The sequence below is a fragment of the Benincasa hispida genome, chromosome 2 (genome assembly GCF_009727055.1).
Source record: "Benincasa hispida cultivar B227 chromosome 2, ASM972705v1, whole genome shotgun sequence".
Classification (NCBI taxonomy): Eukaryota; Viridiplantae; Streptophyta; class Magnoliopsida; order Cucurbitales; family Cucurbitaceae; genus Benincasa; species Benincasa hispida.
Genome location: NC_052350.1, coordinates 1,629,431 through 1,642,928, shown reverse-complemented (window position 1 = coordinate 1,642,928; position 13,498 = coordinate 1,629,431). Strand labels below are relative to the sequence as shown.

Below are 13,498 nucleotides of genomic sequence, written 5' to 3'. Positions count from 1 at the left end.
TGTTGAAATATTTATAATAATAGCAAAATATTACAGTTTATTTGTGATAGACCGTGATAGACAGTGAAATTTTGCTATATTTGTAAATATTTCAGTTTATCCTATATTTGTAAACAGTCCTATTGAAAATTTGAAATTTAAAAATATAAATAATATATAAATCTAAATATTTGAAAATTAAAATTTAAAATTAAATTTGCTATATTTGTAAATATCTTGGTTCATTTTTCTATATTTGAAAACAACCCTAGTGAACATTTGAAATTTGAAAATAAAAATAATATATAAATCTAAATATTTAATAATTCAAAAATTCAAAATTAAATTTATTGTATTTGTATTTATTAGGATTCATTTTCCTATATTTGAAAATAACCATAGTGAAATTTTGAAAATTGAAAATTAAAATAATATATAAACTTAAATATTTGAAAATTTAAAATTCGAAATTAGATTAAAATATAGATATTAGAAAATAATAAAGAAAATAAATATAAATAAAAGAATCCAGTAATTATAAAATAAATATAAAAAATAGAGAAAAAGAAAATAAATATAAAAAATATAGAGAAAAGGGAAATATAAAAGAAGTAAAGAAGTGAATAAATAATTATAAAATAAATATAAAAAAGTAAAGAGAAAAAGGGAATATAAAAGAAAGAAAGAAAAAAAAAGTAAATATAGATAAAAGAAATAGAAAAATAAAAATATAGAGAAAAATGATAGAAAAATAAAATTAAAAATCTCATGTGAGATTGGATTCAAAAACTATGAAGTTGAGGAGTGAATTGGACATACTTCCACACCAATGAGCCAATTCTCCATTATCATATATTATAAGAATAACTTTAAATAAAATAGAAACAGAATAGGAGAAACTATTTTTGTAGTTCCTCAATTTTGGCCCCATTTTTATGAACGTTTCTCAAATTCTGGGAACAAGAAACAGGAATGGTTATCAAACAGGTCAGTTTCTTGAAAAATGAGAAACAGGAAATAGTAAACGAAAACGTTATCAAATGGGTCATAAGATAAAGAATATAGTTTGTTATGTGAGATGGGAGAGAAAGACAGAAAATAAAAGAGAGAGAATGGAAAAGTTGAGTAGGTTTATTGGGTGTTGGAGAGGAAGAAGATGCAATTAGTTATAATTGTTTTAGAAACTTAAAGTGATTTCCTCCCAAAAAAAAAAAAAAAAAAAAAAACTATTGTCCATGGTTCTAGGTATTAAGGAAATGTAATAACACGTGTTTGATGAGACTAATTCTCATTTTTCCTTCAATACAATATTTTTTAAAATTAATGGGCATATATGATATAATATATTTGTTAATAATGATATTAATTGTTTTAATCCTCTTTTTTTAAAATTTTTTTTTCTTAAAAATGAAATTTGTGAACGATGTGGAACTCGTGGACCCTATCTACAATTTCGAATGTGGTAAAGTGTTTCATGTGGTTGCCATATGGAGCTTAAAATCATGGATCGAGTATACGATTTTGTCTACACCATCTATGGGGTCCATGGTTCATTTAAATACTCGTGGACCCGGTACACGTTTTCTTGTAATCGTTTACTGGGTCCACGATTCCTTCACCCCTATTGTTGTCATTATTTTTTCTTCAACCGTAGTTTTGTCATTATTTATTAAAATAACATTGTTCTTAAACATAACTCTCAAACACTCCTAGGAGTTTAGGCCCAAATTTTACAATGAAGAATTTTGAGGGTGGGATTGTAACTACCATCTTACTTCAATGGTGGTTTTTGCAATTTGTCCAAAAAGAAAAAGTAACAACCAGAGGATGTGGGACCAAACCATCCACCTCTAAGGAAAAATGTCATATAGTTACCAATGACCGGGCTTATTTTGACCAAAAAACAAAATCTTTTGTCTTATAATAATTTGTTATATAAATTTAATTTTGTCAATCAATTAACATAAGTATAGCTTAGTGTATTAATTAACATCTACTACTAACATTTTAGTTCCTTAAAGTTAGAGGTTTGAATCTTTCAACCCTCAATTATACATATATAATGAAAATCATAACTTCCATCTTTGAGTTGACCTATAAATTTGATTTGTAACATATATTTAAAATAAGAAAATTATTTTAAATAACAAAACTGCTAAAAATGTTTACAACTAGTAGCAAAATATCACAGTTTATCTGTGATAGACAACGATAAATTACTATCTGTATCTATTTGTATCACGATAGACACAGATAGATATTTTGCTATTATTTGTAAATATTTTGGTTAATTTACTGTATTTGAAAACGTTCCTTTAAAATATATTATTAAAAATGCTATAATTTTTCATTTTTTTATACATGCATAATGGTGATTTTTCTCGTTTTGATTTATATTTATAGTGACCAAATTCTAACAGTCGATTTATAATTTAACCTATATTTTTATATTTTAGTTACTTTTGGATTGTGATATTTTTGAAATATTCCTTTTTTTTTAACATGCAAAATTCTAAACTATATACCATATTGAAAACAATATATTTGTTTTATGATGAATCAGTACTCAACTCCATGTTCAAGCTCACTATCCTTAATATAAATACAGGGATTCAACACCATGGTCAAATTGGATGCCTTAATAACTTCAAGGTATCCCTAATTTGACCTATAGAGAGGTCATAATTATTAAGCCAAACATTTTTTTTGGTTCACCAAACATGGGGTTAGAGAATGAAACATCAACTTTTGAAATGGTAATTAATGTCTTATCAATTAAACTATGTTAAGATTGACGAATTTCTAACATTTAGACTTTGAATTGTTGTCATGCTTTGATAAAGGCATTTGTTAAAGGATGTTGTGACATACTCGTCCAAATGGTAGGGGTTTGGCATGGCATACATGGGGGAGAGGGAAAAAAAAGTAAAATGATTCGTGAGATGGTTGAGAAATTGAGGATATCCAAAAAATATTAACTTAGATTTTAAAAAAAAACTAAAAGTTCATGACATACGTATATTTCATTGACATTGAAGGTTCAAAATCTTCGTATAATTAGCTCTATTGCTTTAATTTCACATCATATTCTTGGCTACTATCACGTCCAAAACAAAGATTATAATATATACATTACTATTACATAGTAAAATTTTCAATTTGACCAAAATCTAATAAGTTGTTTGAAGGGTTATTTTCAAATATAGGATAACGAGACAACTTATTTACAAATATTACCAAATGTTACAGTATATCAATAATAGACAATGATAAATACTAATAGACATCTATCAATGTATCACTAGCACCAATAAATAATGACATTTTTATAATGAATATCAAGAAAAAAAAAAAAAAACCAAATTAAATGTAGCCAATTCAAACCAAACCCATCTTAGATATATAAAAGGTGGATATTTAGTTGGTTCTGTTCTATGTATAGATTGAAGGTTAATCCAAATGTAAAGTACAAGTTCAATTTTAAAAAAAGGGTAAAGGAAAAAAAACAAATTGAAGCTTAAATAATAGAAATTAACATTAAACATGTGAATGAGGCACAATAGTTAAGCTGCGAAAAAATGAACCGAACCGAACCAATATCATTTGAGTTCAGTTCAATATTTCAATTCTACTTGGAAAAAAAATCCCATACATGCCCCTACTGAGTTAAATTCCTGATGGCCCTAAATAATGCCTACCAAATTCTCCATTAGGCTTGGTTAAAAAAATGGAACAAAAGCCAAGCCATCACAACCTTGCAAATTCCATGGGAATCAAACACAGAGCTGCAATTCCCTGTAAGAACAACTCACAAGAACATAAACCTTTTCAACTTCTAATGTAATCACTAACTTCTTTCCCAGTTCACAAGAGGTTGCAACTAGAAAGCTAAAAGTGAACAGGCCTTCAACAGCAGCTAAAGACAACAAAGCTAGAAGAAGAAGAAGAAGAAGAAAATGTTTGATGCTACACGATGGTTGATTCCTTCCTCGAACAAGAATGGCAGTCTGTAAGAAGCTGCAACAAAAGAACATGTGGGGTGGCTGATTCAAATGGACAGCCTAGTGTCTGAACTCTAATGTGATATGGTTATTACGTACAACTCGAATGCGAAGAATCAAAATCAATGGAAGGATTCGACACAATTAGATCTAGATGTGTTAGAAGATGGTAAGATCATAGTAATTTCCTAGTGTGCATCTGTGCTCTCCTATGAATGTACAAAAGGCTTGAGGGATTTGTGCATCTATCTTCACAATTCCATTTTGTTGTTCATTCGTCATTTCCATGGCTATTTTGAAACTTGAATCGCCTCCCCGATCGTAGCAGGTCTTCTGTCATCTGATTAAAAAGAACAAAAACAACAAGATAATCATACCTCACTTTAGATTTCCAATTTACGTGGGAAAAAATGTACAGAGAGAAAAAGCTCTTTTTCATTAATTTCAAGAGAGCTTACAAAAGATATTATAGATGGCCAAAGCTAAAACAAAACTGATTCAAAACAAAGCCCAACATACTCAACTAAATAATAGCCATCATAGTAACAGTCTGAACAAAGAAACTTGCCTGAAGAGAGCACAATATTAGCAAGCTATAAATTACGATGCCTTGTGCAAGAGGGGACAGGAATTCATGACAATTTCTGTATGTGCTCAAGAAAGACCTACCTTGGTCGGGGAAAAAGGCAATAGTTTCCTTGTTTGAATCTGGGGCCGGAATACTTTCTTTTTGAATGTCCACCGTGGAATCTAATGTGTCATTTGTCTTTGTATTGCCAGAAATCTCAACTTCGATATCCATTGGAACATGCATTGAAATATCCTTTAGACTTGAAGGAGGCAATTCTGGACTTGAACTCACCTGCAATAGAAAAGTAACTATTCTAATCATGCAAGATAAAAGAAGAAAAATGTTCTCTTGCAAGGCGCCAACAATGGTCATGCAAATAAATTTAACCCATTTTCACAGGAAATGAATTACCAATTTGGAATGATTTTTTAAGTGCTTATAAAAGTTATAATAATTATTATTATTTTTTTAAAAAAAGTGTTTTAAGCCCTTAGAAAGTCATTCAAACCAGGTCAGAAACCTAAACCTTTATTAGAAAAGGTGTAAAAGTGAAAAAAAAAAAGAAAGACTAAGAAGAAACCGCATTGTTTCGAGATTTCCTTGGGAAGGGGACCTTTGTTATTTGCACACTATATGGCTTTGGAGATTTATTCACAAGGAAAAAGCCACATCCCTAAAAGTATGGCATGAAGAATAAGGGGAAACAGCCTGGTCGGTTCAAAAGATAGGGATAGTCCCTTTATTTGGACCATCTTGAATAGTAGAATTCTCTAGTTTGATCAATATTGGGATTGGCACTTAGCCCTCCTAAACTCTCTTTTCCCTCTATTTACAATATAGTTAATTCCAAAATTTTCTAGCAGTATTTTAAAAAGTTCGCTAAGTCGTGAGTCTAGGCCCATTGAAAAGATAGATATAGTCCTTTTGTTTGGACCTTATTGATCAATTGACTTCTCTAGTTTGATCAATATTTGGTGCTCTTACCCCTCCTAAACTCTACTTTCCATCTATTTACAATATAGTTGATTACAAATTATTTTAACAGTGTTTTTCAACGTTGTGCGCCTAGACCTGTTTAGGCCTAAGGCCTGATCTCATGCTCCCTTGATGAAGCCTACTTGAGCTGCAAACCCAAGGGCCTGTGGGGCATGCTTTAGCACCTCAAGTATAACTTCCTACTTTTTTATTTAAAAAAAAAAATAAAAAATAAAAAAATTATAGGAGGTGTTTGGGGCATTTAATTGAGTTCTGAAGTCTTGAGTTAGGAAATCTGTATTTAGGCTTTAGGGCACAAAGTTCAATAGTTGGAGTTCCTTGATAAATGTGCAAACGAGAGAGCAGAAAATATGAAATTTCTCGATAAATGTGCAAACATCAATAGTGTTCATTATTGAAGTTGGTGGAATTTAGTTATTTAACATTGATCTATGAAGTCGGTGGGCCAAACAACCCCCTAAATTTTAAGTAATACGAAAATATTCTTTCAATCTCAAATAAATAAATTAAAGAGAGAGAGAGAGAGAGAGAGAGAGAGAGAGAGAAAGAAAATTGGATTCCTCACCATAAAACCAGGGAAGCCCAAGCCCTATAAAAAATACTAAGAAATTAAAATGAATCCCTTGCCCGGTCATTGTCCATCCTCCAAAGAATTTAGAATGGCATCTAGGATTGCTCTAAGGTTTATGGTTAATGATAAAACAAGAATACTTTGACTAGAACAACAGAAATATTACCATGCTAGATGCCTCAAGGAGAGCTCACCATTTGAGTCTCACCCAGTCACCCTTATCTAGTTATCTGCAATTTCCTTACCTTCTTTGAAAAGGTTGCACCAAATAGGAGGAAAGAAGAAAGTTCAGATAGAAGTTTGGACTTTTTCTAGGAATTTGATTCCTTAAACACTTCTGCAAAAATCCCAATTTTTTTCGTGTGGGATTACACCCAAATACTTCTGCAAAAATCTAGTTGTACCTCATCCTCTCCTATTCGATAATCCCCAAACAAAATCTAAAAGAGAGAGAATCCAAGGGAACACAAAGACATCTCCTAGTTTCAAATGCCATCCCACAGTCTTCATCACAGTCGAAGTTCCTTCAACATTGGAGATTTCAAGAGTTCAGATTCCTATACCAAAGATTAATTGTCTTCGCAAAGAGCAAAACATGGGAGAAAAACTAGAGAAAGAAGTGTTTCCCTTACCTGCCAAGGCCTTGGTATCTTTCCAAAATTGCAGCGACTAAATAAATTATCTTCAGTTGCCTACTCCAGAATAGGAATATGGATAACAAGATTTGAGGACATATACGAAGATCTTACAGCTTTAACCACAAGATTTAATACACATCGCCAAACACCAACCCCAGGAGAAAGACCATACTTGCTAGAGATAAAGTTCTGCCAAAGGCCATCCTCATTTTAAAAAAATGACTTCCAAGTTATACAATCACTTCACTAGGAAAGACAATCTCCTTCCTTAAATTCCTGAAAGTGAAAATGCAACAAAAAATTGATCCCATAAAGTTTAAGAATTCATATTTCCTTATAAAGTGAGACCTGAATGCACAAGAGACACCAAATGTCAGTCTTCAATGCTATCCAAAATACTAATCAACCCACAAGAGCTCTTTTCTTTCACTTTTTATCTCAACCACAGAAGATTTACACAAACTGGCCTTCAAACCAAAGCAATCCCTGAAACTTCAATATCGAGCACATTGTGAATATAAGAGGGATTGGGAGGGGAAAAACAAGGTGTCATCAACAACCTGAAAGTGAATCAACTATTCATGTGGAAATTCTCTCTACCTGCCTTCAGAGATACAAGCACAAACTCTACACTCCTAACGACATGGTGACAAACAATCAACTGGACCAACAAATAGAAGCTTATTACGTTTAGGTGCATCTTACACTTCATATTCACATATAAATAACCCAGAGAAAAATGCACATCTCAAAAGGTCTATTAATACATAAATTATCATCTATTAGCAAAGTAAAGAAAGCCTCGATCTATTTTCACTAAATAGCCAACTCATGTCACAACATCCAAAGTTAAGCCATATGAGGAATAAATAAAGATGTTAAAAAAATTCGTTCCCATTTCCAATTCAATGTTGCTCTGCTCACAAAGAGAGCTTTCTAAAATAAAGGAATAATAACATGCAAAAAAAAAAAAAGGAAATGAAAAGCGATGGTGTCACCTTAGATGGTAGCAAAGCATCTGAAGATACTGGATCTTTCGTGAGCATCGTCGAAGGGACAACCATTTCTGCTTCATGCATAGTAGTTGCTTTTATATTGCTACCATCCTCTTGTCTATTATCTACTTCATCTTTCTTGATCGGTCGAGAAGTCTTCGACTTGATGTTGATATCACCATTCGATACTCTGCCAATATCTCCAAAAGTCCTCTTCCTGATTTCAGAATATTAAGTTTAAAACATAATACTCCCATGAAAGGAAGAGATTGTCAAGTGGCTAACATGAGGCATAATGACTTGAATAAAACGGACATTATTAGGCATCATTCTGACCTAACAGTACTATGATGAGCAAAGTGAGTAGGGATTGGTCTGTTGGAAAACAAAATTCCCCGCAAAGGTTTCCCATCAATGACAGTTTCAATTGTGTATCCACTAGGTATGCTTTCTGTAACCCTGGCTTGAAAACTTTTCTTTCCTTGAAGATGCTGAGATTGATTCAAAGGAAAATTTTGTTTGTCTGCGTTGTAGGACAGCATGCCATCAGAATTTAGTCAGAATCATGCCATCGTATCATAAACCAGTAACAATCTCTCAAAAGAAGTTCCACTCATTTGATTTTCAGATGTGTCACAACATTAACCCAAAAGAGATAAAATATATATAAAAATAAATAAGCAAATTCCTTCACATATCCCTATCCTTTGAAAATTGCAGATGGCCAAAATGTTATCCCTTCTGCTATTTCCATTATATGCTTCTTTATTACAATCTTGTAGACCAGGCAATATTAACATTATAATCACTTTAAGATCTTTTTGGACACTCTCTTCACTATGCAAGGCTGAAATTCTTCAGCCAGGTGCAGTCATGGCTACTTCATGGGAAATGTGGTTTTATGGACAACACGATTGGATAATTACAAAAGAATTGACTATAACTATGAGCCCATCAGGAGGCAACAAGCTGTATATTCCCACAGAAAGAAGTAAAAGCAGAAGACTTATCTTCAAAAAGTCTTCTCTCTAAAAAATTCTTGTAATTATTGATTAAGAATGGTTGCTTCATATTTTATTCAATTTAGGAAACGGTTTCATTTTCTTGTTGGTTCTATAGCAAAACAATCTTCAAAAGCATTCACTGAACAAATTTTCTGTTGCCATTAGGTAACAAGAGACGGAAGATAGGAACAGGAAAGATGATTCACCACACATTCTGCCTTCATTGCTTTGAAAAATACATACAACTTAAAAAACTAACATGGGATACTCAAAAGGTACTTCCTTACGTGGAGCCCCATAGCCCTGCACAGCGATTGGTTGGATCACATCATCACTTATTCCAATTTGTACCATAGCTCTTCCATGACTAGCATTTAGGTTCTGTTCTTGACACTTCAGCTTCAATTGCTTTCTCAAAGACAACTTCTCCGGTTTCCTCTCATTCTCCTTTGCAAGTCCTGAAAATGAAAAGTACACAGACATTATTTACAGCCCATGAATCGTGTGGAAGAAACTACTAACCAAGAAAGGTCCAAAAAGAATGATAATGATTATGTGTTGCCAAGAAAATAACAAGGGTATGAACCTGTGAACAAGTAATACATATCGTCAAGAGCCTCAAGACCCTTATTGCAACCGCCTAAAAGAGCAAGTGTGCCAACTTTGTAGGGATCTAAACAGTCCCCAGCCACTGAAAATCTAGCAGAAGGTCCATCACCCATAGTGGTGATCTTGGTCCATACACCAGTTTCTGCATCAAGTATTGAAAATGGTAAAAAAAAAAAATGATAAGAAACATCAACAACTTCACTTCATTAAAAAAAGGCAAAAACAGCCTAAGGGCTGGTGGGGATAGAGAGAATCCCCTCCTAGGAACTAAATCAAAAGAGTCCGTCAATCAATAATAATCATAATATTCAGCGATAAGATATGACAATAGAAAAATCATCAACCTTTCTGTACACATAAGAAAGTTATTTAAAGAGAAGCAACACTTAAACTTTAGCCAAATGATCAAGATCAGCATTTTAGCCTTTAGCATATGAATCTTACAGCAACTATCTCAAAATTAGGACAGTTTCCATCCCTCAGCATTCAGTATTCATATTAAAGTTGGAGAAAACCCAGTCAGCCATCAAAGAATGGAGCCAATGCTTCATGCCATTACAGATCAGCTTATTTTCCTCTTATTGCATGGGTGCTAATGAGGAATTAACACATACCAATATCGAGCATATGAAGGTCACTGTATAGATTTTGGGCATCAGTAAATCCCCCGAAAACAAACAAGCTCTTTCCAAAAGCTATGGTTGTATGACCAGCACGAGGTGGTAATAATTGACCTGAAGTGTTCAACTCTGTCCACACGAGAGTATCTATAATAGAATACCAAAACGATATGAGGAGGCTTATAAATGAGAGGCTGAGCATATAATGCATGAACATCTACAGTTGCCCAAATAATTGATAACAAGGTGACTTGAGAAAAATGATAAGTACCTGTATCAAGGATGTGAACATCTGACAAGTAATAGTCATGCGCATCTTCGCCACCGATGACTATAACTTTATTCTTCCAAGATGAGCAAGTATGGCTATCACGTGGAGATGGCGGAGTACCAGATGTTGTAGCTTGTTTCCAAACAAATGTCTCTAAAAACATAGGAACATATTATATATTAACAGGCACTGGTGTAAACCGATCCACACCACACAAATGCAATTATAATCATGGAACAGCAGGCAATTTTCTTTTAAAAAAAGCCTGAGCATTATATAACATATTCTTTTGGAAAAGGAAAAACAAGATATACAGAAGGAATAGACTTCCCTCAAGCCTTCATGTAGAGGAGAAAATCAATATTATTAACAGTCAATACATTTTGCCACCCAGCCAAACGAAATTGCCATCAATCATTACAATTCTTATGATGTTTCCCAGAAAGAAATAAACCCATGCAAGTGTAAAGAATCCATATAGCCACATTCCCTTTTTCATTTTTTATTTTTTGTAATCACTAGTGTTTAGATGGGCTTATGGATAAACGGTCAATATAAATACAGAAGGTTAAATGTTTAAAATATTTAAATCAAAACTAAATATCATATTGGTATTACCTGTATTCAATATGTAGAGATCATTATAATACACTTCATCATTATTGCTGATAGATTTGCCACAACCACCAAAGATGAAGAGTCGTTTGCCAACAAGGGTCGCGCTATGACCCTCTCGTGCCTCTGGCCCCTCACCTCTTAAACTTGGACAAATCCATGTATGCAAAGCTAGAAGTAAAGCATTGTGCAAACTTTTAATGGCATGTATAGCCGCATTCCAATATTTAGCATTTCAAATCTAATCAAGACGATAAATGGAACCTTTAAGCAAAGAAAAACAAATTATTTGGCATCGCCATTTTTTTTTCTCTCTCTCTCCTTTTTCTACAAGAAAACAGCCACACAGAAACTGAGAGGCCAGACTACGAAACGATTAAAGAATTTTGAAGACACTTGAATATTCTCATTAGTCAAAACTTCTAGAGGTATGGAGAAAAATCAACTTACAGGTGTCCAATATATGCAAATCCTTAAGAGGGCTCATCCCATCAGTACCCCCAAACACAAAAAGATTGTCACCAATTGTAATGCACGTGTGGCTGTCCCTTGGAGTGGGTGGACTTCCTTTTATCACAGGCCGGCTCCATGTTTGTTTTGCTGCAAACCACCAATCTAATGAGGCAAATACAATTTACAAGCACATTTGCATGTAAGTATGCATGTATATATAATGTTTTAAAATTTCTATGTCACATACAAAAGAAAAACACACCAATAACCCCAATAAAACAATTAATTCCCTCCTCCCTACCTTCCTACCTTCCTACCCCATAACTTCCAAGACATTGAAATTAATCAAACACGTAAACATTAAAGTGTTCAAAAAGGGGCAGGACAAAATTATAAACAAGTAATTCCTTCCAGAAATGTAATATTTTCCTAATTAACGACCATTTAATATCATTCCATAATACATGCTGGTAACAGCAAATAACATACTAGAACGAAGTTTGTCATTACAAAAGTCTCCAAATAAAGGCAAAAAAACACAACAGGGTGTATGCTTAGAATGAAGAGATAAATAAATCCCTGATGAAGAACAAAATACCACAAAAAACAAAGAGTACTCAAAAGGGTATACAAAAATCTCAAACTAGATACAATTACAGAAATGAATGGCAACATTAAAGCAAAATTTCCCCACTTGTTAAAATGTAGAAGAAACAAAAAGAGAAGTTCCAAAAACAAAAACAAAAGCAAAAGCAGAAGGTATGGCTCCTACCAGTGTCGAAGACGTGCACTTGGTTAGTCTGGCAGTTGTCTTTACCATAACCCCCAAAAACATAGAGATATCTTCCATCTTTAATGGCGTTACAAGTATGGCCCCATCTCTTACCGGGCCCTGCTATCTCTCCCAAAGCTCCATCTTGACCCTGTCTTGAAAGTAGCTGGACCCTTTCCCACCTCATGTTTTTATGTCGGGAAATCAGAAGAAAAAGGGAAAAAGGAAGAAGAACAACAACAACAAGAAACCCAAGAAACCAAAGAAAACAAAAGTAGTGGACTAATAAGCAAAGAGAATGCGAAGGGAAATTTCTTTTGTCGGGGAAAATGAAATCAAAGGGAAAATAAATACAAGAATGGGTTTCATCTGGGATATGATTTAGTGGGATTTTCAGCTGTGAGGCTATGGAGTTTTCGTACATGCAAATATATTTGGCGGAACGTATGTGGAAAAANGTAGAAATTATATGTTCCTCTGGTTAAAACTAAAGAGAAGAGGGTGATACGAAATTATAATAGAAGAACAGAAAAACCTGAATTTTTTTTCAACCTTTGCTCTTTGGGGCCATTAAAATGAGGCCATGGATCTCCAATGGTTTAAAAAACTTCAAATTTTTTGCCACTTTTGATGAAGAAGAAGGACCCGCCTACGATTTCCTATTAACGACAGAGATTTCTTCAATATTTATATTATTCCTTTTTTTCTTTTTTCTTTTTTTCTTATTGTGAATATATATTTAACTGAATTTCTCAAAAGCTCCGAAAAATGGATAAAAAAGGTCATTGTGGGGAGGGGAAATGAAGGGACCATATCAAAATTCTCTCCGTTGGGGTTTGTGATTGTTATAATGTAATATTATTTTAGTGCTCGATCTTTTATATCGGTTCAATTTTAGCATATATATTTTTAATTAATAATAATTTTAGTACTATTTTGAATATAATTTTAGTTTATGTTGTTGGAGTTGAATCAACTTTTCGTAGAAATTTCTTCGCTAGGATTAAATTAAATCTGAGTGTCTTATTACTAGTTTGTTTTGGAACTAGTCGTCCCAACCAAATGATGATGAGACTGTATATAATTTAAAATGTTATGGATTGATTTGATTACAACTCTATGATGTATTGACCGTGGGTCTTCTGGAAAATTTTCATGAGCTATGTAATTGTGATTATGATAAATGATATATGTGTAGACCGACGCAAGCTAAGTAATCATAGAAATTATTAACCTTTTTATCGGGGTAGTATACACTTTATGACTGTTTTTGTAGCTACAGGTACACACCCATGACTGACGTATGCTCCCTCGGGACCGCACATATGATTGATATGTATATCTTCAGGATACACGCCTATGGCTGATCTGTGTACCTTCGAGATACACACCTATAACTGGAT

At 33.1% G+C, this 13,498-nt stretch overlaps 1 protein-coding gene across 5 annotated transcripts; it reads right to left on the bottom strand.

The window, feature by feature from the left end:
- Positions 1–3,938: 3,938 nt before the first annotated feature.
- Positions 3,939–12,548, bottom strand: LOC120072293 (host cell factor 2). Of its 5 annotated transcripts, none has more exons than XM_039024746.1 (12): positions 12,096–12,548; positions 11,321–11,485; positions 10,874–11,041; positions 10,256–10,408; positions 9,979–10,131; positions 9,342–9,506; positions 9,043–9,213; positions 8,088–8,274; positions 7,755–7,968; positions 4,650–4,842; positions 4,505–4,548; positions 3,939–4,320 (listed from the first exon to the last, which is right to left on the bottom strand). In XM_039024746.1, the coding sequence occupies exons 1-12, from the start codon at positions 12,517–12,519 to the stop codon at positions 4,252–4,254; spliced, it is 2,106 nt and encodes a 701-aa protein (XP_038880674.1). In that variant the 5' UTR covers positions 12,520–12,548; the 3' UTR covers positions 3,939–4,251. The 5 variants fall into 5 exon arrangements, 4 of the variants coding, with proteins under 4 accessions (XP_038880674.1, XP_038880675.1, XP_038880676.1 ...); XM_039024747.1 differs by having other exon boundaries at positions 11,321–11,470; XM_039024748.1 differs by lacking the exon at positions 4,505–4,548.
- Positions 12,549–13,498: the final 950 nt, after the last annotated feature.

Bases quoted from the DNA above. Each gene is read 5' to 3' on its own strand.
- LOC120072293 (XM_039024746.1), bottom strand. From the start codon at position 12,519: ATGTACGAAAACTCCATAGCCTCACAGCTGAAAATCCCACTAAATCAT. The intron at 9,507-9,978 runs GTATGTGTTAAT...TACTTGATGCAG, and splicing joins CCTTCATATGCTCGATATTG to AAACTGGTGTATGGACCAAG. The intron at 9,214-9,341 runs GTTCATACCCTT...TTTCATTTTCAG, and splicing joins TATGTATTACTTGTTCACAG to GACTTGCAAAGGAGAATGAG.